This window comes from Pseudopipra pipra, chromosome 14, assembly GCF_036250125.1.
Source record: "Pseudopipra pipra isolate bDixPip1 chromosome 14, bDixPip1.hap1, whole genome shotgun sequence".
NCBI lineage: Eukaryota > Metazoa > Chordata > Aves > Passeriformes > Pipridae > Pseudopipra > Pseudopipra pipra.
This window is the reverse complement of record NC_087562.1, coordinates 36,387-59,870: the sequence shown is the minus strand read 5'-3', so window position 1 is coordinate 59,870 and position 23,484 is coordinate 36,387. Positions and strand designations below refer to the sequence as shown.

Here is a 23,484-nt window from a genome sequence, read left to right as displayed (position 1 = left end):
TCTTGTCCCATGTTTGTGTACACATTCACAGGAAGAGACTAGAGGGTCTCCAGTTTCGTGGTGTCCAGTTCTGTACCATTAGTGCTTCCCTTTGGAAGCTGGGTGTCCAGACAAGAAGCTCTTCTGACAACACAGGTGGAAGTATGACTTAATCCAAGACTCATGGTCATGATTGATATAGTTGGCTCAGTTGTTCTACTGACGTAGAACGGGCTGTTATCTCTTGACTTTTCCTGTTAAGATGAGGATTCCCAGTGAAGAGCATGTTGTAAAATGGAAAGTGATTTACATTGCCAGTATAGGTACATGATCCCGGACAGAATTCTCTTTCAATGTTCCTTCAGCTTGCTTTTGCTTTCTCATTTCAGACATATATTGTGCCACAAGCAGCAATTTTTCATCCATCCGGTGCCCACGATGCTTCCAGTGCCATGCTAAATAACATGAGGGTGTATGGCACTGTATTCCTCATCTTAATGGCAGTGGTGGTCTTTGTAGGTGTCAAATATGTAAACAAATTTGCTTCCCTCTTCTTGGCCTGTGTAGTAATATCCATACTGTCCATTTACGCTGGAGCTATCAAGTCCATCTTCGATCCACCTGAATTTCCGTGAGTAGTATTTCTGGATGTGGGTATAGCTTTGCCTATGGGTCTGGAAGTTGGGGTTTAATGGTAGGTTACTTACAGCTTGTGCCTAGTGCATTGTTGAAGCTACCTTTTTTGTGAATTACTTCCAACATTTTTAGCTGTGAGAAACAGGACACCTCTTAGGAATGTGATGGTGGGGCCATGGTCAGGCCCTGGTCTGGGAGCAGGCTGGTCTGCCACATGAGGAGCCCTGCTCTGCACACAGCCATATGCTCCTTGACATGACGGCAGTTAAACATGAAATACAGCTCCTTAAACTCAGAGCTGGAGCAGCAATAATGTGGAAATGTGTTCTACCAGGAATGCAAACAGTGTTTTCTGATACTGCTGACAAGAGATGAATAGAAAGGAAATAGAGGAGTTGAATCTATATAATTATTCACCTCTGAAAGTGCTGTGACCATAACCAAGTACTTGCAATGCTCAAGTGCTCCCTTTGGATATTTAAGGCCCAATGATTATAGTGTTTTAAAACAGTGAAGGTTTACATCAGTAAAAGTAAAATAGTGTCTCTGCCTTCTCCTCATTATCTCTTGGATTATTCTTGCATGTTTTCCCTATCTTTCTTCCTTCAGTTGTATTCTTTTTTTTTTTTTTTAAGTCACTAGATAGTGTATTTATTTTTAATTCTGGAGGGGAAGGCTTCTCTGAAGTTACAGTTCATGGGCCTGCAAAAATGGTCCTGTCTCTTTTATTTTGCTGGCTTCAGTGATCGGTAAGACCTGTGAAACAATTTAACCTACTAAAATGGAAGAAACTTTTTTCTTTTCCTGTGGGTGTTTTCTGACACCGGAAGGAGAAGCTGAACGAACTTCTGGCAGCAGCAAGCTGTTATGTTGGATCACTGTGTCTTGTGGAACTGTCTTTGGAGAAATAGATTAAAATTTTTTCAGTGCTGGAATAAGTGATGTTTATGGTGAGGTGAAATACAACAGGCACTGGAGGATTTTAGCAGTTATGTGCAGTATCTTCTGGGAAGAAGACCCTTGCTTATTGTGATTGAAATGTATGTTCCTAATTGTGGAGCTAAAATGTCAAGGGTCATTCAAGTGCTACTATACAGAAACTGGGATAATGAGATTTCAAATATATTTAAATAATTTGAATTCTAGTACTTTTTAAATTTCTTCCACTTCAGTAGTTCTTTTTTACAAAAAATGCCCTCCCCCCCCCAAAAGAAGCCAACACACCAAAAAGCCCCCAAACAAACAAACAAAAAATGCAACCCCCCCCAACCTAAAGCGGCCTAATCTTCCCTTTTCATTGTTTAAGGTAAATTGACCAAATTCAATAAATCACATTGACATAGCTTTTTATACCTTTCCCAAAACTGTTGAAAAAGTAGCTTTATACCTCTGACCCTTAAAGGGAACAGACAGTCTTTGTCCTGCTACCACCATCCTTTTGAAGGTAAGAAATGATGTAGCAGACTAGAGTAACTTGAAGCTTCCACGATATGAAAGAAGAACTATGGGGAAGGGTGGATTTCATTTTCCTGGTAACATACAATAACCCTGGTGTTCATGTTTCCCTTCCAGGATTTGCATGTTGGGCAACAGGACTTTGTCAAGAGATCACTTTGATGTTTGTGCCAAAACCATAGTTAAGGATAACATAACTGTGGCCTCTAAGCTTTGGGAGCTTTTCTGCCACACTACAAACTTAACCGAAGAACACTGCGATGAATATTTCCTAATGAATAATGTCTCTGAGGTAGCAGGAATTCCAGGAGCTGCTAGTGGCATTTTAATAGGTATAGTAGAATATTTTTTTTCCCTTAAAGAGGAGGCATGCTGAGCAATTGAAATGGGTTGAACTCTTCCCTGCTGGGAAGGGACTGAAGAAATGTAATGACAGTGAAGAAATTATCTTCAATAAAAAAAACCCAAATCTTATAACCTTTAAAAAGAGGAGAGGGCACTTTTGTCCTGATACAGTACTTGTCTGCTGTAAAATTGATTAAATATGCCTTGTACGTCTCATAATTTCATCAGGAAGTCAGCTATGATTATAAATTATACTAACATGAGTAAGTTATTAAAATTTTTCATAACTCTGCATAGTGACAACTCTCCATTTAGACAGGTTATGTCCTGAAAGATAAGAGTACTTGTACAGAAATAGTATGTCTCCTGCTTTGCCCACTCTTGAATATAATATCATTGAAAAGTGTTCATTATTGAAAAAAACTCCAGGGAAAAGCTGCTCTGTGCAGGTGCTGAATGCTGAAGGTTCCCATTTTCACAGAAACCAGCATTCTAGTTTCTAAAATGGACTCAACATTTGTTAGTGAAATTTCAAATGCCAAACGTGCAATTCTGTAATTCTTTCGCTGACTGAAGAACAAATCCGTTCCTGTCTAGAGAGCTGCTCAGTATTGCTGCTTTGCATTCTCTGAGCTACTGTGTGTGGTATGGCGGTTCGTAAATATATTCAGTATTTCCTTGTGTTAAAATAGGTATGAAGTTAAAAAAATGTTACATTTAGTAATAATAAAGGATAAGTTGCTTAGACTTCAGTAGGCTATTGATACATATTTGTGCTTTTTTGATACAGATTCCTTTGAAAACACGCAGTATAAATTTTCTTTCATGTAACTTGTATACGTCTTCATTTGTGTTGATCACTGAACTGCATTTGTAATCCTCAGTTGTAGACCCATTACAATGAGAACATAGTATAATGAGTTTGAACTGAAATGTGCTTTTCTTTTCTGTGGTGTGATAATAACCTTGAAGACAACTTATGGAGCAATTATTTGGAGAAAGGAGAGATCCTGGAGAAAGCACATCACCCATCTGTTGATGTAGCAGGCCAGAAAAACAACCTGCACCTGTACGTGCTTTCAGATATTGCTACTTCCTTCATGGTGCTGGTTGGCATCTTCTTCCCTTCGGTGACTGGTGAGAATGCTGGGATAAGAGGGCATCATGGGGCTTTGAGCTTCTTCCTGCCCTGTGATCTTACATCCGAATGTACTTTCAGGTATCATGGCTGGTTCAAACAGATCAGGGGACCTCAAAGATGCACAGAAATCCATTCCCGTTGGAACAATTCTTGCCATTGTCACCACATCACTAGTCTGTATCCTTTTCTAATTAGTAGAGTGCTGCTACATTGTATTTGATTTATGGAACTGCATTCAGGTCACCAAATTATCAGTGTGAGTATGACTTTTAAAAAAAACAAACAAACAACAAAACAACAATCCTTGGGCTGAAAGCATTGGGATTATTACCCTGTTATTTTCTGTCCCGCTTTTTGTGGTGGGTTCTGTTGTTTTGCATTTCCATTGCTGTTCTTTGCTACACAGTGATCTACAGCTTTTCAGGCCTTTTATTTGAAGTGACTTTAAGGACTATAGGTTGTCTTGAACATTTTAGGACAAGATAAACTGGAGTTAGAAATGAAACTAGACGTTTCCGAGGCTTTTTTCAGCTCTTCTGGGATTAGAACCACAAGGGCTTTGCTTAGGAAAGACTGTCTTCATCTCTGTTCTCCTGCTAAAGAGATTAAACCAAAGTCTTTCAGCTTCATCTAGCTCTTGATGTCCTAAATGACAATTTTTCAACATAGGAGATTAAAAAGAAAAAAAGAAAAGTCAAAAGAGCTTTCTGAATAAATCCCACCCTAAGGGCAGCTGGCTGAGATGGTGACTTTCCTGGAAATTCTGTTCCATTCCTGTTTTTTGCCAAACCTTGCCTAACTGTAAATCAGGAGCCCAGCTTGCTTGTCCCAGCTTCTTAGGAGCACAGCCTTCCCCAGTTGTTATTTTGGGAACTGGCCCTGTATGAAGAAGTCAGCATTTCCTGTAAACATAATAAATATTAAACCAGGTCACAGACATAACACCAACTCTGTTGGCAGTTTCGAAGTGACTCAGTAACTGATGTGTCGGTTTCATACGCCACCCTGTGGGAGCCTCACACCGTGGTTTTTAGGAGGGAGCCACGTTTCCCCTTTTATTACACTTTGTAATCTACAGTTGCATGTCAGGGGTAGAACTTAGGATTTAACCATTCATGTGAACTTAATTCACAAGATCAAAAACTTTATGGATTGCCAGATCCAAAAAGCCTAAGGTATTTTGTCCTGCACAGTGCAGCAGCAGTACAGTTTAATAACAAACCTCGTAGTCAAAGACCTACTGGTGATGTGAATGCCATCAGAGGCCACAGATAGGAACATGCAAGGTAATGGGTTGCTGTATGTTCAAAATATCTTCAGACACAGGGAAAGGAGGGAGAAAAGAAAGATAGTTTAATATCAGTTTCTATACTAGCAGAAGATTAAATTGACATTTTAGTATAAAAATGCTTCATTTGATTTTGTTTCCTTTATCAGAACATTTAAAACTGTTTTAAAAACTTAAACTTTGAAGAACAACTTTGTTACTTTAACATAAGAAGCTTTCTGTGAGCTGTGAAACATTAATTTGCTCACAGCTTTATGATGTACTTGTGGAGGTGCTGCAGTGCAAATGCTGTGGGACGGAGGCACATACTCTCCTTTCCACGATACTTTCTATGGGGGTTTTCTTCTGCCACATCTTAAGAAATCTTACTTCCTTAGCACACTCTGTCCTCAAGACTTCAGTTGTGTATTATTATTTGGAGCCTGCATAGAAGGTGTTGTCCTGAGAGATAAGTAAGTTGTACTGCTTTAATGCTCTCCTTTCATTTTCTTTTTTGCAGAGTAGGTATGCTTTTCCATCTTTCCTCCTCCTTCCCCCTACAAATCTCCCTGCCCTTAGGTTTTTTTGGCTTTTACTTACGGGTGCCTTTTAAAACCATATTTGTATGTAAATTGTAATCACTGTTTTGGTAATCTACTTCTATTTGATTTGATGTTTTCTGGCATGGTTCCCTCAGATCTTCCATCCTGTGTCTTAATTCTTGCATTTCTCTATGTGAAAGTGAGAAATAATGTGGTGATAATACAAGAATTTTAAAATATATATAATGAAAAGAAAGCTTTCAAACTGTTGGAATCAGGCTGCAGACACTTCCTATATGTGTATCAAAAGTAACTCAGTTTGTTTACTACTTTCTGTATTTCCTGATCAAGAAAATAGTATTTAATAGTATTTAATAATATTTAATAATATTTAAATGACATCTTAAAACTGACCCAAAACCCAAACCTGAGTCTCAACTGAGTGCTCCCTGTCCCTCTCTGCAGGTATGGTGATGCGGTGAACAAGAACTTGGTGGTGGGTACCCTGTCATGGCCCTCACCGTGGGTCATTGTGATAGGATCCTTCTTCTCCACCTGTGGGGCAGGTCTGCAGAGCCTCACTGGAGCCCCCCGGCTGCTGCAAGCCATAGCCAAGGACAACATCATCCCTTTCCTGTGGGTTCGTACATCTTAAAAACGCATTCTGTACATACTGCCTAACCAGCTGCTTGACTTTATGCTCTTGGAAATCAGATTTGTTTTCCCTAGTTTGCCCAGCACTGAAGTGAGAGTCGATATTTTTTATTTTGATGCTTTTTTTCCTTTGTTAAAAACTAGGAATACTGTTAAGGAGTTTGATTAGACGTTATGTGGTAATTTTATCAAGAAGTTGAATATCTAATTCAATGAAGCACAAAAGGACATTAGAATAACTTGACTCCTTGCTCTAGAGAAGGAATTATATAGGAAAATTACTACTGTTTTTAAAAATGTAATCTGCTTTTTTTCCATTACAGCCTTATGAAATACTTGGTAGATATGCTTAATGTTTCTGTTTTTCAGATCTTTGGTCATGGAAAAGCGAATGGTGAACCGACATGGGCTCTTCTGTTAACAGCATTGATTGCTGAGCTGGGAATCCTGATTGCTTCACTTGACATGGTGGCTCCAATTCTCTCAATGTAAGAAACAGGCTGGTTGCTGTTAAGGGAGGGGTGGGATTAAGAATACTCTTTTGAATGTTGCTAGTTTGATTGTCTTTCAGAACCATAACTTTAACCATAAAGCAAATTACTGGAGTCTGAGTTCCACTTTCATTATTTCTGTGAATCCTCTGACTTCAGACTTTTCATATACATTTGTTTCTGCTGTGGAGTATTCTGTGAATAGTCAAGTTTTTAGTATATTTTATTTGGTTTGGGAAAACAGTTTTATCGCAGAGCAAAGACAGCACTGATGATGTGAATAGATCTAACTTGATCTAATTAAAAAATTGTTTTGACTACTTTATGCTGATAGTCCAGGCTAATAAAAATCACAGGCACATGTGACAGAGCAGCTGGATTTTGACTGTAAATTAATTGTGATTGTGTGCGACAGAATCTCTAAATGTGTGTTCTAGAAGGTTTTGCACTTTTTTTGCTTTTCAGGTTTTTCTTGATGTGTTACCTCTTTGTTAATCTGGCATGTGCAGTACAGACACTTCTGCGAACTCCAAACTGGCGGCCTCGCTTCAAATACTATCACTGGTAAGCAAAAGGCCAGGCCTGTAATCTGCAGTGAGGGCTTGAGAAGAACCCTCTCCATGAGGGCAGTGGGCAGTACATTGATACGATATTCTTAGTGGACCAGACCCAGATGTGTAATGGCATGAGAGTTTAATTTCAACAGCAGGATACTAAAACTAATGGGGACTGGGGAGATCCATTGGAATCTTTACTTTCACTGTCAGTTTAGAATAGACAGTTTAAAGAAAAAAGAGCAAGAGTGTAATTTGTTTTTAAGGTTTTTCTGCCCCACTAATTAGTAATACCTTTGCTTTTTCCTTTAGGGCCCTCTCATTTTTAGGCATGAGTATTTGCCTGGCACTGATGTTCATTTCTTCTTGGTATTATGCTTTGGTAGCAATGCTTATTGCAGGCATGATTTACAAGTACATTGAATACCAAGGGTAAGTATTAACTGGATAAAAATGGGTAGGAAGGGAGAATTGGATCTATTTTTTAATGAATTATCTCTAGTGTTCAAGTTTGGAGAAGGCACTGTACAGAGATAACTTGAAGGCATTCCTTATTAGTTCATGTTTTTTAATTGTTTTACTGTATCAGTGCTAAACAAAACAAAAGCCCCTGAAGTGCTTTGTAGTTAAACCTTTAAAGGTGCTTGGTGAAACTTGAGTCACAGAAAGCAGAAAACTGGTTGGGGTTTATTTTCCTGCTGTCCGTGGCACACGATTGCTTCAGGCCCAGAACAGCCGATGGCAATACCTAATTCCAGTTATCTGGTGCAAAGGTCTGTCAAGAACAGTCCTTGAAAAGCTGAATCTACAGATTGGCTTACCTGAGACTGATAATGTTGGATGCTGTGGTATGGCTGTATAAAATAATTTGGCTTAATGACTCAACCAGGTATTGTGAAGTGCCAGATGTTTGTATATGCTTGGGAAGCTTCGTCCATAGTGGAGCGTTAATTATGAATTAAGCACAGAATGGTGGTGTTGTCATATGTATTTGACTGAAACATTTGCATTTTTCTCATGTGACATCAGACATTCATGTACAAATGATAAATATACATGTGATGTGTGCTATGTATCATGTTATTAAACTCATTTTAAGATACTGGTGTGTCTATAGCCTGACTGTAGGTGTGCAGTTAAATGCTCATGGAACCACATGTTGGCTAAACTGTGTGTTCTTCACAGTGCGGAGAAGGAGTGGGGTGATGGTATCCGGGGCCTTTCGCTCAGCGCGGCAAGATATGCCTTACTCAGGCTGGAGGAGGGCCCTCCACACACAAAGAACTGGAGGTACTCATCTCAGACTGATAAAATGCACTGCCATGGTTATCTACTTACACTTAAGGAATTAAACTGGACTCTAAACAAGATGCTTTTGGTCTGTGTGAATGAATTTAAATGCCCAGAATGTTAAAAAAAGAAGTGTTGACTGCAGTAAGCTGCCTCATCACTGGCAAGCCCTACTGTATGGGCCCTGCATGGGCAGACCTTTTATGCCCTTTGGATCTTTAGTTGGACTCAAAATTGGTGAATTCAGAAGTGGAACCTGGGGAAACTGTGGAGTCTGTGAGTTCAGAGGTCCAGAGGTCAAGAAACTGAAACAGTGACTAACATTATTCCCTCTGATTTTATGTGTTGAAAACAGATTAAGTGGGCAAGAACCCTCCTCTTGGTTGGGCATCGCACAACTCCTGGGTTCTGAACAAGAGGACTAGGAATCTACCCGAGACAGAGTTTTATAGATATTTTTATACTTGCTCAGCCATAACTTAAGACAGGAAATAATTTAATTGCTATGTAGCAACACCTTAAGGGACAGAAGACAGGTGGGATCTGTGTTGAGATGAAAATATTCGTGTTTTCCATGTGCCAGGTTTCTGAATACAGGCTACAAATATTTTCTTGGCACAAATATCCAGATAGATCTGGGAGAACAGCCTTAAAGTATGAACACATATTGTGTGCTCTAACAGTACTTAAAAGAGCCTTGAAAAACAAGCCTGTGAATAAAATGCTAATGCAAGCTTCTTAACCTAGGTATATCAATGGGTTTCATTACTGTCAACACAATGCAGTAGCAGAATTCCCACAATATTTCACATCTGCTTTTAATCAAGAGAAATAAAATATTAAGTAAAACTCTTCTAATGTGTGAGATACAGAAAGAACATATTGTTTCAGAGTTATTATTCAAGCACAATATAAGTGATGAGAAGCAGTTTTTTACAAGTGTTTTTGTTAAAGCTTTAGGTAAAAAGGACATTGCCTTTTTTATTTTCTCCAGGCCTCAGTTGCTGGTGCTTCTGAAACTTGACGAAGATTTGCATGTAAAATACCCTAGATTGTTAACATTTGCATCCCAGTTGAAAGCTGGTAAAGGTTTGACTATCATAGGATCAGTGATCCAAGGGAATTTCTTGGAAACTTATGGAGAAGCCCAGGCTGCTGAACAGGTCAGTGTGTTAAACAAATTCCTGAAGTAGAAAGGGGTGAGTGGGCAGGTAATGCGAAATTTTGTTTCCCAAACATACATGGAAAAAAGCGTGTTAATAAAGCTTCCATGAAACATAGGACTAGTTGAGCAGTACTACAGCTGTTCAGTAAAGGGCTTGCAAACATGGTTCAGCTGCCAGTTGTGGCTTTGGGAATGCAAGATCAATACTCAAATGTTATGTAAACAGCCTTACTGCATGTAACAGTCTTAATTTATAAGGAATAATTACTATGGAAGTTCTACATGCTGCTTAATGGAGGGAAGAGGACTATTTAGCTTTCTGAACATCCCAAGTAGCATTTCAGTAACTGTCAAACTCAGCAAATGTGCTCTGCCTTTTTCAGTGTGCTGATAAATTTATTCCAAAAAGCATTGAAGGATGGTCGTGAAAATTTGTTAATAAATTAATCTCTCTCATTCTATAAACATGATATCGTAGCCCTGTTTACTTCTGTATAACATCAGCAGATGTTTTCTTCCCCAGAGGCATTTTGTATAGGAAAATTGTTACAAAGGTAAAACTAATTCATGGGCCATGTGTTGACCAAGTTTAGTTTTTAAACAAATGAAGGGTACACTTGATAGGTGTGTGGATTTGGTGCTTATATTTGTAAATTTAATATAAACACAGCATGTTACTTGGTAATCAGAAACTGGAAATCCCAATGAAGTCAATTGACCTTGGGTTAAAAAAGGTGAGTGTTATAGGATTAGAAAATGGAGAGTGAGATAGTAACACAGATATCACTAACTACTACTGTGAATAGGAGATGATGGCACAAACGAAAAAAACCTAATCTTAATCTGTTAGAAGTGTTTGGAAGAAAACTCTATTTTAAACAAGTATTACACACAATTAGTGGGTATTTTCTCTTTTGTTTTATTAAGGAAATCAGATGAGCAGAACTTTGCATTGAAATGTGTATTACCTATGGACACGTGAACCAGGAATTGGCATAGTAATCACGTGATTGGGAAATACTAGGAGTTCCTTTTGGTTCTGAAGGTTTTCCTTGTCTCTCTTGCAGACTATTAAGAATATGATGGAAATTGAGAAGGTTAAGGGATTTTGTCAAGTAGTTGTAGCCAATAAAGTTCGAGAAGGAATTGCTCACTTAATCCAGTCCTGTGGACTAGGTGGCATGAAGCATAACACTGTGGTGTTGGGATGGCCCTATGGCTGGAGACAAAGTGAAGATCCAAGGTCTTGGAAGACATTTATAGGTGAGCTTTAAAGGCTCCATGTGATCAGACATCATGAACAGAGATGTTTATTATACACATGGTAAACACAGGGGATTTTAACAGTATCCTTGTGAAATTGGTTTTGGGTTTTAGTCTGTTTTTTTCTAGTATTGATGGTGAAGTAGATAATTTCTCACAAAACTGCTCTGTTTGAAATGCCACTTCCTGTAGGTAAAATACCTATGAAAGATGCTCAAAGATTAATCTGGCAGCTAAAATTCATGGTTAAAAAATTATGGACTTGAGAGATGCTGGTTTCATGGCAAACTATAATTTGTTTCTCTGATAATCTCTGTTTTGTCACAAAGATTATCTATCTTTCAACTTGTCCTTCACTACTGAATAACACTCTCCTTGCCTCTATCCTTCTCCTTCACCTGTGGTCCAGTTACTTAACCCAGAGCAGATGATTTCTCCTCAGACTTAGCTTTTGAGATTGCTGATTTTATTTCAAATGTGAAATAGGGCTTGTGTTCCTGTGAGTTTGCTTTATCCTGGCTTTGTCATTTGGACCAACCTGTCTATGCAAGTCTTACTGTACAAACTTTTCTTTATTTAAGTGATTTCTTTTATGGTTTGCTGACATTTGCTTAGTGAGTAACTTTTTGTTTGTTTGTTTTAATGATAGAGCATTCTTGCAGAATTGGAAGTAACTGTGTTCTTCCCCTTTTGGCCAGGTACTGTTCGCTGCACAACTGCAGCCCACCTGGCTCTGCTGGTTCCCAAAAATGTGTCTTTCTACCCCAGCAACCATGAGCGTTACAACGAAGGCAATATTGATGTGTGGTGGATTGTGCATGATGGAGGCATGTTGATGTTGCTTCCTTTTCTTCTCAAACAGCACAAAGTAAGCAGCTAGTCAGAACCTACTTACTTCTGCGTGCATTAGTTTAAAGAAACATGGTCCAGTAGTAGACCCTGTATTGATAAATGCAAGTGGATATATTATGAAGTTTGTTTTGTAGAGCAGAATATTATTGGTTCAAATCCCGAGAGTTTGTTTTCTCTCACCAGGTTTGGAGAAAATGCAAAATGAGAATTTTTACTGTAGCTCAGATGGATGATAACAGCATCCAGATGAAGAAGGATTTGGCTACTTTCCTCTATCAACTCCGAATAGAGGCAGAGGTAGAAGTGGTAGAAATGGTAAGGGAATTGAGCCCATTTTTCACTTTATTATGCAAGTGGTGATATTTGGCTATCACTTGATTACAAGCACTATATTTGTCCTTATTTCTGCAGCACAATAGTGATATCTCAGCATATACTTATGAGAGAACTCTTATGATGGAGCAGAGATCTCAGATGCTGAGGCAAATGAGGCTGACAAAAACTGAGAGGGAAAGGGAGGTATGTCATTTGTGGTTCTTGGCTCTGGGCTGCTGAGGGGAGTGACACAAAGGTTCCTTCCTAGTAGTGTGTTATATAGCTGCTGCTTAAGTTTATTTTTCTGAAGATGCAAGGAAATACTTTTAGTGTAGCTTTTTTGTTTCCCCAAATTGCATGTAGTTCTTGGGTTTTTTTCTTTCTATGGGATATCTGGTATTTGTCTCATTTTGTAGTATATCCTGTTTTCCTACTGAAGATTTCATTCCAGTTTGGACTTACAGGACATGTAGCTATGAAAGGTGCAGATGATCTAACTCTTCTGCATGTGTTTGTCCAGCTTATTTTAGTTGTCAGTTTTGAGTCAGACTTGTCTGTTGTTTCTGACCACGTGATGATGTGAGTGAGACTGACTTCTTTTTCTTGTATAGATACAGGCCTCTGTCAGTCCAAATTCTGCACAGCTTACACCCCTCAAAACTGTTTAAAGTCAATTTGGTATGTAAGATTATTGGCTAGAGCAGATGCCTGGTATCAGAGCTGTCTTAAAGGCTAAATTGACTGGACAAAATAAAAGATACAATGGAACAAAAAGCCTTTCATTGCTTGAAGAGAACCAAAGAGCGTAAAATAAAGTCCCTGAGTTCACCTTGTCATTCATTTGCCCTCTAGGCTCAGCTGGTAAAGGACAGACATTCAATAGCACGTCTGGAGAGCCTCTACTCAGATGAAGAAGATGAGGGGGACCCAGTTCCTGAGAATATCCAGATGACCTGGACAAAAGAGAAATGTGATGCTGAGAAGCGGAACCGAGGCAGTGCTGTGGGAAGCTTTAGAGATCTCATCAGCATTAAGCCGTGAGTCTTGTCTAAGTGAACACCTTGCACCTCCCGAAACTCTACATGTGTTCTGCTTTTATTATCTTTTGTTTCATAATCCTTGGTTTAGACTTGGACAATCAACATTAAGGCCTGACTACTCAAAAGACAGCAGTTAGCCTCCCGAAAAATCTCTAACCAATTAAATGTGGCACACAGCCCTCAATGTTTTACTTGGTATAGTCAAATTTCAAATTGGAGCTGTTAAGTCCTATAACAACTTTTCTCGTCTCCCAAATACCTCAGTAAAACACAGCAGATCGATAATTTCACTGATCTAATCAGAATTAAACGAAAAGTCTTGATAACTTCACTATCTAATATGTACTGGGGATGTTTAAGGCAGAAAGGAAGAAGCTGTGGAGATGGTGATTAATGACTTGGAATAGAATATGTGTGTGATAAAACCCTCTGAGACTTGCTGCTGAAGGAGCACTGACATGTAACAACAGCTGTGGTTACCACGTGTGTGCCCCATGAGGAGCTAGAAGTAAAGGTCTATTTTGGTTTTGTATAAAAATGTCTGAATCTCCTGTGACTTCTTTGATGTCCTACATCTTACATGAAGAGTTCAGTTAGTCAGTTTTGCATATTTGGCAGAGTTCCAGATTTTTCTTCCTAATAAATCATAATTCAATTCTGTTTTAGGCTGAATCATACTGTAGAAATTCTGCTGAATTTGGTGTTAACTACCTGTACTTTTTCCTCTTCCATGCTTTCAGAGAGTGGGAAAACTTGTAAGTTTGTTATTGAACTTAGAAATACATTAAGATGGTTGAGAGGGAAGACTTCATTTTCTCAACTAAAATCAGGAAAACTGTATGTAATGATGGAAGAAAAGCAAAGACATTAGAGTTGAGCAGTCTTAACAATGTTTTAAAGGGAGCAGGATTAGCTACTTAAGCTAAGAATCATTATAAGTAGGTTGTAACAAACTACAAGAGTTGTCCTGACAAGAACTAAGTCTGGATAGAAAACAATTACGGGTCTGAACCTGTTTTCTCAAGCAGAGTATGACACAAGCAGGCGGAAACATTACTCATTTAGAGAAGCTCTTGTTCCACAGTTCCTAGCAGTTCTCTACTGCTAGGATGTTTTTTCTGGTGGTTTCTGGACACTAAGCAAGCCCTTTGTTATAGCCTACACCTTTGAATCACTGGGGAGATGACAATTTTAAATATCGCTTTGGAGAAAACCAGATCTTCAGTTTTCAATTCCCTTTCCAAAACTATACACAGTTAATGACAGTATGTGGTTCCTGCTGCTGGTTTCTTCCTCACTTCCTATAAACATACTCTGGCTTTCTGAACCTGATGTGAAGACAGAGGGTGTCCTTGCTCCAAATTAAATAAGAACATGAAGTAACAGCGAGATAGTTCACAGCGGGTAAATTGTGCTGTTGGTATAATAAACATGATTCTTCCCACTGCATCTTCTATTTTCTAGCTATATAAATTATTTCTTTGCAAGACTGAATATTTAGAAGAGCAGTGAAGTTACTAAAGACTTTCACTCATATCACGCAAAACTGAATTAATGAAACCAAAGATTCATATTTTATTTGTTTCTACTAATACTTGTTTTTAATATATTAAAATGAAGGAAAAAACCCAAGTGGAAAATCCTCAAAGCTGTAAATAAATTCTCCCTTTGATAAGTTTATTTCTGTATTGTATTTCCTTTTATGTTACCAAAATAGTGTTTGATTTTCTGTAAGAAGGAAACATTCCCTGGCTCGAAATCCCCAAAGGATGCTTTCAAGTTCAATTCCTGCATGAACTGATGTTATTTTGTGTTAATGTATTCTGAATAAATAATGCCGTTACCTCTCTTAGCCTGGATTCTTAAGGAGCGGAGGCATATGAGATCATGCATCTATTCCCTTTTCTCCCATAACGTTTGAAACAAGTGTCTACTCGAGTTTGAAAGCATGATTGAGATTTTAAGGATACCTGGGTAAAAGTGTTGTAAATAGCCAGGCAGAGAGGTGGATTAGTGTCCAGCTGAAGGAGAGGGTCACATCCTTATTACTCTCCAGAAAAGCCCTATAGGAGACATACATCCAGCCCTTTGTAGGCTGCGATCCTGTATTTCCCTACCATGTAATTACAATCTGTAGTAAGCCAGGCTTTCTCTGGAGATGCCAACTGCTGTTCAACACAAAGAGGGAAGTGTGCTCATGGGAAGTGTGGAGTGCAATGGTGCCGGTCTTCTACTTAATCCTGATGTTTTTGAGAAGGAGTTTTCTGGTACTGAGAATGGAGAGGTGTGTGACCTGTGCTTCTGTGGGTGCGAGGGGTTCTGGACAGGGCTGCTGTAAGGGAAGGCTCTGCAGTCACAGGTGTCCACGGTCAAAGAGCACATCCCCTTGTACAATTGCGCTTTAACTTCTTATGCAAGACTAAATCATCTTGATAAAATGTACTTTTGAAGAGCAAAGTAATTTTGTAAACTGGTGACTTGACTCCAGAGATCTTACCGACAGACTAGCTGTACCTAAAGAACTCTAAAATCTCTTTTGTATCTTCATCATTGTGTGAAAAAACACTGTATGTTGAGTTGACATTCTACAGCGTTTTTAGGAGATTAAGGTATACTTTTAAGGGCCTTTTTAATAATTCAGTTTTCAGAGGCATGTTTCTAACAGTAAGTCTGAATGTGCTTTTTCTACAGGAACCAGTCTAATGTCCGAAGGATGCACACAGCAGTGAAGCTAAATGAAGTTATTGTAAATAGATCTCATGATGCCAGACTTGTGCTCCTCAACATGCCTGGTCCTCCAAAGAATACTGATGGGGATGAAAACTGTATCCTTTCAGGCAAGACCTGGGCCACACAGAAGGTCTTTCTGTAATCTATGCTCTTGAATTCATTTTGCCACCAGTACTGTCGAGCTGTGATATGTGATAAAGTGTCCACTGAGTGGAGGGTACTGTCTTGTGGCTTGTAGGGTAGTAATTGCTTAAAGTTGCTTAAAGTAAAAGTTGCCACTGGTTGCTATGGAAGCCTTGTTTGAAGGTTTGAATTTAGTCTTATCTAAATTCTTACTTGATTTTATTTGTTAGTTTAATTTAATTCTCAACAGTGGATGTAGCAGATATTTAAGAAGGCATTCACAGCAGCCAGTGCTCTGGGCAGAGCAGCGTCTGAACTTGAGTCAAAAGGAAGTCCTGAAAGAGAAGGGAATATCTCAGGCACACGTCAGAGTTTGGGGCTTAGGTCCAAGTACAAGGCTCTGGTAAGATAAAAATTCGAAGTCACAGTACTTTGGTTTTTAGAGGAATACTTACATGATTCCCTTAAGCAAGATCAGAGCTGAGGGTTGTGAGCTGGAGAGAGATCGTTGGTGCCACAGTTTGCTGCTGTCCACAGCTGCTCTTCAGCCTTGATTTGTACCATTAATTTAGTGTGTGCCAAAAAAAAAGATGTCACAAATGACATACCAAATGGTTGTTTTCCCCTAAATCTAGATAGTACTAGTAGCTGTAATAGCTTGTTTCACCAGAAAGGATAAAAACATTCCTCTTAGAATAAAGGGGTTTGAACCACATCTCAGGAGAGATTTTAAACTCAAGGTAATGGGTAATGCATATTTCTCTACCCCTCCATAGAGAGGCTGAGCCACTGTGACTGAAAACTGCTCAGTATTCATGGGGAGGGAGTGTGACTGTCACCTGGTGCCACCAGCATCTCTGACAGGCTCAGCTTTAGGCTGTGGTGGATTTGTTTTGGAGCTGCATGCAACTGTCTCTGTCTGACATGGGGGCAGCCTCTGGTCTCACCTCACATAAGCATTGCCATGTAAACCCAATACAGAGGCTAATCACTGTATTTTGGTTTTGATATTTCTTTTGTCCTTGACTTACTGAAACAGACATGGAGTTTCTAGAAGTCTTGACTGAGGGTCTGGAGAGGGTATTACTTGTTAGAGGTGGCGGCCGAGAAGTCATCACCATTTACTCCTGATTTAGAAGCTTCTAACACTGGTCTACATTTACCTTCTTGGTGACATTCCAGTTTTAAATGGAGAAGAAAAAAGGTTTTTGCCTAACTTTCTCCTCATCCAGTCCTACTCATTGTCTTTCCATTTGAACATACATATCTTTTGGGATTGCAGTATTTGTTACACCATCCAATTAGCAACATAAATTAATTGTGAAGCTGCCACATTATTCAGTTTCTGCTTTGGGACTCCAGCATTTGTGCAAGTAGTTTTAACACTAAACCTAATTTTAGTCAGCACTGCTATGTGCAGTATTTTTAGTAACTGTATCTAAAGGTAGGACATAAAAGCCAGTTATTGTAAAAAGATTTAAAAAGATTTTTCTATTAGGATTGGGGAATAGAAGTACATTATATAACAGCTACTTTCTGCTGAAGTTCAGCTATAAAGCATTTTCTAAGAGCACACTAAACTGTAAGAGAGGACTGAAAAGCTTTCTTTTTCTGGATTTATTTCCAGAATTAAACTCTCAGTATTGGATAAGAATTTATACTTTTAATACACTTATTGATAGAGATTTAAATAAATTATGTTGATATAGTTGAAATTATGTATGTAGCTTACTATAGGTTGTGTTGCTTCTGAGACTTCAGGTTCTGTGAGGCCAGATCCCTATTTATTTTTGTATTTATTTGTCAGAAGAACAGAGATCTCACAATAAATTCTGAATCATCAGTGGATTGCAGGACCAGTCCTGGGCAGTTCTTTCATGCTTTAAATTTCTTGCAGACCATCCATCAAAGTACATTGAGCATGTTAGAGTCCTGTGTGTAGAGACAGGTGCTATGCTGCACGCACAGCGATGGGATGGCACTTGCACAAGTACAGGGGACCTGCTGCTTCAGTTTGTGCTTTATGCCCTTAGAGGGAGAAGAAGAAGACCTGTATTAACCAATAAGTCTCTCGAGATTTTATTAAGCCCATTAAGTTGTACTTTATGTACAGAACATTCATATTTTTTCAATAAAATGTTGCATACACTTTGAACCTATTTTCTGGTCTGTGTGCAATGGTGAATTACATAGGAATAGCCTCTCTGTCGTGCCATGGTCCTATGTCAGCACCTCTGGTTCCAGGGTGAGAGGGGGAAGGTGGGCGGGATATGCTGGTGCTCGCCTAAATGGCACAAGTCCTGCACAGTGGAGGTGCCAGCTCAAGACTGCAAAGCAGCTGGGTGGCCTGAGGAAAGACTCCAGAGTCCACAAATAACAGCCAGGTCGAACTCTGCACCTGTAGACTATTAAACACACACAAGTTTGTACCCCCTCAAGATTTCTGGCGAAAAAATAAAATATAAAACAAAATAAAATGAAAAAAAAATAAAAAAGAAGAAAATCAAACCCAAGAAAACTAAAAAAGAAATGAAATTAAAATTGAAATAAAAGAGAAAATTGGTGCCCCCGTTTACTCCCTCCCCATGTCTCAAACCCTTAAAATCGGAGGGGAGGACTCCAAAAAGTGGGTGGGAGACTCCAAAAATTGGAGCAGGGGAGCTCCGCGGACGACGGGGGCCGGAGGCACCGAAAGGGCAAGGAATAACAGCAAAATAAAAGAAATAAATAGATCCCGGCAGCCCTGGCGCCGCCTCGGTGCATCCCAGAAGCTTTTGTGCTGCCCGGTATATCCCAGAAGGGTTTGCGTGGAAAAAAAATAAAAAAGAAATAAAAAGTGTAAAAAACAAGGAAGAAAAATAAGATAAAATAAAATGTCAAATAGAAGTTTTTACTGGTGGCGGGACTCGAGGCCGCGGCTCCAGAGAAATCAGCGTTGCCCCCGCGGCGCCTCGGCCCCTCGGTGAGTGGGGGGCGCGCGGCTGCAGTGCCGCTCCCAGCCGGGTCCGCATCCCAGTCCTTCCTCAGTGCATCAAAAGAGCGGCCGTTTCCCGGTTCAAACCTCGGCATAGCCACCGAACCGGGCGCGGGTCCGTGGAAGCACTTCCCTGATTCTCGTTACTGCCTCACTCCACATCCCCCGTCGCGAAGCGCTCTGGGAACCCCGAGAGCTCAGCCCAACACCGCGGGAGGGTCCGGCATCCCCGGGGCTCCCTCCAGGCCCCCCCGCGCCTCGTTCCGGTACCGCCAGGATCGCCCTTGTCCCGCAGCTCCCCCAGGCAGGACGCAACCACGCCGCGCCGCTCCAGCCCGCGCCGCTCCAGCCCGCGCCGCTCCAGCCCGCGCCGCTCCAGCCCGCGCCGCTCCAGCCCGCGCCGCTCCAGCCCGCGCCGCTCCAGCCCGCGCCGCTCCAGCCCGCGCCGCTCCAGCCCGCGCCGCTCCAGCCCGCGCCGCTCCAGCCCGCGCCGCTCCAGCCCGCGCCGCTCCAGCCCGCGCCGCCGCCCCCCCACACAGCGCTTCAGCCGCGCAGCCATCCCCTGGCGGAGGGCGAGGCTTCTCCAGGCAGGGAGGCGCGTCTGCCATGAAGAGTAGGAGCACAGTCCGTGTGTCCCGGGCCGGGAGGGGGGCTCTGAGGGACTCCGGGGGGCTCCGGACACACCCCCTGGGCACTGTGGGGGACCTTTTGCACCGGGAATTCCTGCCCTCTGCGAGCAGGGGAGCTGTGCAGGGAGAGGACTTCATCCATGTTAATTTTGGGAGTTAGACCTGCTGTTTCGTTGCTGGGCTCCCTTTCCCCCAGGAAAGAAAGGCTCTAGCCTTTGTGAGTCAGGTGCAGTTTCAGCGCAGGGCTCCGGCAAGCTAACAAAACCCTTTCCACGCATATAGAAAGTTTTCCCACCTGCACCTGACACCCAAAAGCCATAGGCTTTCTTTCTGGAGGGAATGGCTCTCATTTTCTTACAAATTACAATCCCAAATGCAAATTCGAACACTAAATCCAATACCAACTATAATACCTGTTCTCATTAAGACTCCTTTTCTCCATCAGGCTCTTTACCCATCCTGATTTTAAGTCAGAGATACAAACCAGGTGCTGCTGCTCCCAGAGCCTTTATACCTTCTGGGATTGGGCTCCTCCCTTTCCCCAGGGCCTCATTGGAAGGGAGGTGGGCACGGCCGGGGTATATTAACCCCAGCCTTTGCTCGAGGAGGTCATTCAGCAGCCGGGCTTTAATGAGATTAGAGCTCTCTCTTTCTTTTATTGAATGGGACTTCTCAAGCTGTTCCTGCTTTATTGAAGCATCAGCTTTGGCATCCAACGAAGCAGAGCTGTATATGGCAATGAAGAGGATTACACTCAAATGCAGGGTTTTTAAATTTAATAATTTTGTGTGCTGTGTTGGTAAGGTGCTTTGGTAATTTGTTATCGTTTTTTCTTTTCCTTAGGAGCCTTACATCTTTTGGGATCCCCTGATCATCTCAGCTGCAGCTTGGCATTTTTTCACAAGTGTTATCTGGTCCCAAGGTGAAGCTGCTCTGTGTTAAAGATGACTACAGACACCCAGGTTTGCAAGTAGTCAGTGGGGGGTTACAGCCCACAGATGGAGTGAGGGCTGGGGTGCCAGCTTAGGAATTGCCAGGGGTGTTTTGAAGGTAGTATGGGTAGAAAGCAGCGTCCAGGAGCCCCCTAAATGCCTGTGAAGGCACCCACTGACTTTTCAGATGTGCCACTTAAGTTTTCCTCTCATTCACCCAGATATTCTGTGCGATTACAGCTGCAGTCTTTGGCTGCAGGCAGCAACTCTGGGTGGTTTGCCTAAAGAGAAGGGAGACTCAGCTTTCCCCATCTGTCTGGGTGACTTTGGTTAGGGTTTCTTTACCATGTCAGAAGGACAGGGTGTAAAGCAGATTTGAACAGAAAAGAGGCCAGAGGAGCAGAGCAAGAAGGTGGGTCATCACCTGACATCAGCACAAAGATGTGGCTTTTGGCTCCATGTTTACTGGATGTGTTAAGGATTTTGTTGTTTTGTTTTTTCTTTGTTTTCAGCTGCAGAGCCCTGGGCCCAGGAGGCTCTAGGCACCAGAGGGGAGGTGATCCGGGTGAGTACCTGTGAGCAAGGTGAGCATTGACTCTAGGACAGGACTAGATGGTCTTTTACAGGTGTTGTGGTGAATCTGTGCACATGCTTTGTTTCTTGTGTTCTCCAGGGGGTCTGCCACCTTCTAACAGAGTCCAGTGCTTCAGGGCCCCTGCTGGTAATAGGTCACTGTGGAGGAGAGGTAGGTAGGAGCTCCCCCAGGAAAGCCATCCTTTCAGGCAGTATCTCAGTCTGTACATTTGCCTTTGGCTTTTTTACTTTGCAGAGAATGTGTGCAGCCTCAGAGGGCCGGAGCCACCTGCCAATTACATTTGATGGTCTTCAGCTGTCCTTGTCAGTAGTCTCCTAGTACTGCGAGGCTCATCAATTAAGGCTTGACCTTTTCTGGTTGCAGGTGCCATCGGGCCTGCCTTTGGCAAAGGAGGAGCATTAAGGTAGAGGCAGGGAGGTAGTGAGGAGGTGCTGGGGTCTCCCTTACTTTCAGAAACACCACGTAACGTTTTTTCTCACTCCCCCAGGTACGGCACACAGTGACGGCAGCAGCCTCTGACTTGGGTCAGAGCCAGTGGCCCGAGAACTTCTCAGCTTAGGGGACGGTGAGTAGCCAATTGCGGGGTTATCGCCTATGTGCTGCCAAACTCTTGTGTCAGAATCGGTCAGATCTCAGCCAGCACCCAGTCGGGGCAGTCTAAGTCTCCGTAGAAGCAGAACTGCTGCGTGGGGAGAGGTGGTCAGAGGCGCACTGCTGCTCTGCGTCCTCCCCGCTCCCCGCCGCCGACTCCCGGCCCACTACGTTGCCGCTGCTCCCCGGTCCCCCATGCCGCACAGTCCGCCTTCGCGATCCGGAACCGCCCCGTGTGCCGGTGGGGGGCTCCCCGAGGGGCACTGCAGGGGCCTTGGGGCCGGGACCCCGGGGGTGCAGCCCGACCAAGGGGCGGGGCAGGGGACGGGGTCCCGGGGGCGGGACCCGGGACGGCCACGGACCCGCGGGAAGGGCGCCTCCGACACGGCCCTAGTCCCTCCTCCTGACCACCCGAGCACCTCCCGCCACCCCGCGGGCTCCAAGCCCCGCCAATCCGGGCCCGAGGCAGCGTCTGGCCCGCCAATCCCGGCCCGCCTTTCTCGGCGCCGTCCAATCACAGCCCGCCTTTTCAATCCGGCAGCGGTCCCCCAAGCTCTGCCCGCTCAGCCGCGGCGCGGCCCCTCCGCGCGGCACCGTCCCCCCGTTCCTCTCAGGCGCTGCTGGGACCACGGAAGGGCGGTGGGAGCTCCGCGGTCACGTCCCGTCCGGGAGCTCTCCCAGGAGAAGGGGAGGGAGGCGGGGAGCGGGCGGGAGGGGCTCCGGGAGCGGGGCCTGCGGGACCAGCGGGGTTCTCGGGAACGGGCGGGCGCGGATTGGCTGGGCTGGCACGGGGGGGCGGGGCCGTGCGGGCCGCGGGCTATAAATAGCGGGCGGGGGAGGCGGGGGGGGGCAGTTCGGCGGCGGAGGTGGAAGCGGTGCTGGAGCTGCGGGAGCCGGGACGAGATCGGCGGTGAGCTGGGGCGGGGCTTCCGCGGCTGCCGCTCCCGACGTGCAGGTCCGATCCCGGCCCGCCACTCCCAGCCCGCTTTTCTCCGCTCCGTCCAATCGTAGCCCGCCCTTTCAATGGGGCCGCGGTCCCGTAAGCTGTGCCCGCTCAGCCGCGGCGCGGCGCCGCCCCCCTTCCCCACGTTCCCCTCAGGCGCTGTAGGTGCCGGCGCCTTTGCTTCCGGAGCCGCGCCTGCGCTGCCGCAGCCCCCGACAGGCCCTGTTGGGACCAGGGAGGGCGGGTGGCGCAGCTCCGCGCTCACGTCCCGTCTGGGAGTTCTTCCGGGAGGCGGGGAGGGGGCGGGAGCGGCGGCGGCCCTTTCAACGGGGCCGCGGTCGAGCAAGCTCTGCCCGCTCAGCCGCGGCGCGGAGCCGCCCCCCTCTCCACCTTGTCCCCCGCGTTCCCCTCAGGCGCCGGTCTCGGCGCCTTTGCTTCGGGATCCGGCGGAGCCGCGCCTGCGCTGCCGCGGTGCCCGCGGGCGCTGTTGGGAGGGCGGGTGGGAGGTCCGCGGTCCCGTCCCGTCCCGGAGTTCTCCCGGGAGAAGGGGAGGGAGGCGGGGAGCGGGCGGAAGCGGAGCAGCCCCTGGGAGCGGGGCCTGAGGGGACAGCGGGGTTCTTGGGGACGGGCAGGGCGGGAACGGGCAGGCGGGGATTGGCGGGGCCGGACGCTGCCGGACGCTGGGATTGGCTGGGCTGGCACGAGGGGGGCGGGGCTGTGCGGGCCGCGGGCTATAAACGGCGTGGGCGGGGGGCCCTGGGGGCAGTTCGGCGGCGGGGCTGGGGGCGGCGCTGGAGCGGCGGGAGCCGGCCCGGGATCGGCGCGGCCGCCGGGCCGAGGAGCGGCGGTGAGCCAGGGTGGGACCCTCGCGGCTGCCGCTCCAGGGAGCGGTGGGGAGCCATGCGGCAGCACCGCCTCGGCTGCCGATCCAGGGGGAGCCGGGGTCGGTCCCCCACAGCTGCCGAGGCAGGGCGTTGG

The 23,484-nt window shown here is 44.2% G+C and overlaps 1 protein-coding gene and 2 long non-coding RNA genes across 9 annotated transcripts in view; 2 read left to right on the top strand and 1 right to left on the bottom strand.

Moving 5' to 3' along the window:
• Window positions 1–18,001, top strand: part of SLC12A4 (solute carrier family 12 member 4) — a 46,925-nt gene extending 28,924 nt beyond the window's left edge. For 4 of the 5 annotated variants that reach the window (XM_064670552.1, XM_064670553.1, XM_064670554.1 and 1 more), the window contains 18 exons: window positions 369–610; window positions 2,188–2,402; window positions 3,388–3,552; window positions 3,635–3,733; window positions 5,239–5,296; window positions 5,831–6,005; window positions 6,389–6,507; window positions 6,976–7,074; window positions 7,377–7,496; window positions 8,250–8,354; window positions 9,349–9,517; window positions 10,587–10,782; window positions 11,481–11,650; window positions 11,818–11,949; window positions 12,046–12,153; window positions 12,802–12,986; window positions 15,681–15,814; window positions 16,882–18,001. In XM_064670552.1, the coding sequence (XP_064526622.1) occupies window positions 369–610; window positions 2,188–2,402; window positions 3,388–3,552; window positions 3,635–3,733; window positions 5,239–5,296; window positions 5,831–6,005; window positions 6,389–6,507; window positions 6,976–7,074; window positions 7,377–7,496; window positions 8,250–8,354; window positions 9,349–9,517; window positions 10,587–10,782; window positions 11,481–11,650; window positions 11,818–11,949; window positions 12,046–12,153; window positions 12,802–12,986; window positions 15,681–15,814; window positions 16,882–16,973 (2,583 nt within the window). In that variant the 3' untranslated portion in view covers window positions 16,974–18,001. Of the gene's footprint in view, window positions 1–368; window positions 611–2,187; window positions 2,403–3,387; window positions 3,553–3,634; window positions 3,734–5,238; window positions 5,297–5,830; window positions 6,006–6,388; window positions 6,508–6,975; window positions 7,075–7,376; window positions 7,497–8,249; window positions 8,355–9,348; window positions 9,518–10,586; window positions 10,783–11,480; window positions 11,651–11,817; window positions 11,950–12,045; window positions 12,154–12,801; window positions 13,002–15,680; window positions 15,815–16,881 lie in introns of those variants that run through there. The other variant, XM_064670555.1, reaches the window with a different exon arrangement.
• On the bottom strand, window positions 17,906–19,991 carry LOC135421822 (uncharacterized). The gene is made up of 2 exons (XR_010434218.1): window positions 19,859–19,991; window positions 17,906–18,247 (listed from the first exon to the last, which is right to left on the bottom strand). It is a non-coding gene; the product is annotated as an uncharacterized LOC135421822 (long non-coding RNA).
• On the top strand, window positions 19,309–22,383 carry LOC135421820 (uncharacterized). Of its 3 annotated transcripts, none has more exons than XR_010434216.1 (5): window positions 19,309–19,429; window positions 20,289–20,407; window positions 20,739–20,789; window positions 20,890–21,122; window positions 21,207–22,382. It is a non-coding gene; the product is annotated as an uncharacterized LOC135421820 (long non-coding RNA). The 3 variants fall into 3 exon arrangements; XR_010434215.1 differs by having other exon boundaries at window positions 20,890–21,375; window positions 21,460–22,382; XR_010434214.1 differs by having other exon boundaries at window positions 20,890–22,383.
• Window positions 22,384–23,484: the final 1,101 nt, after the last annotated feature.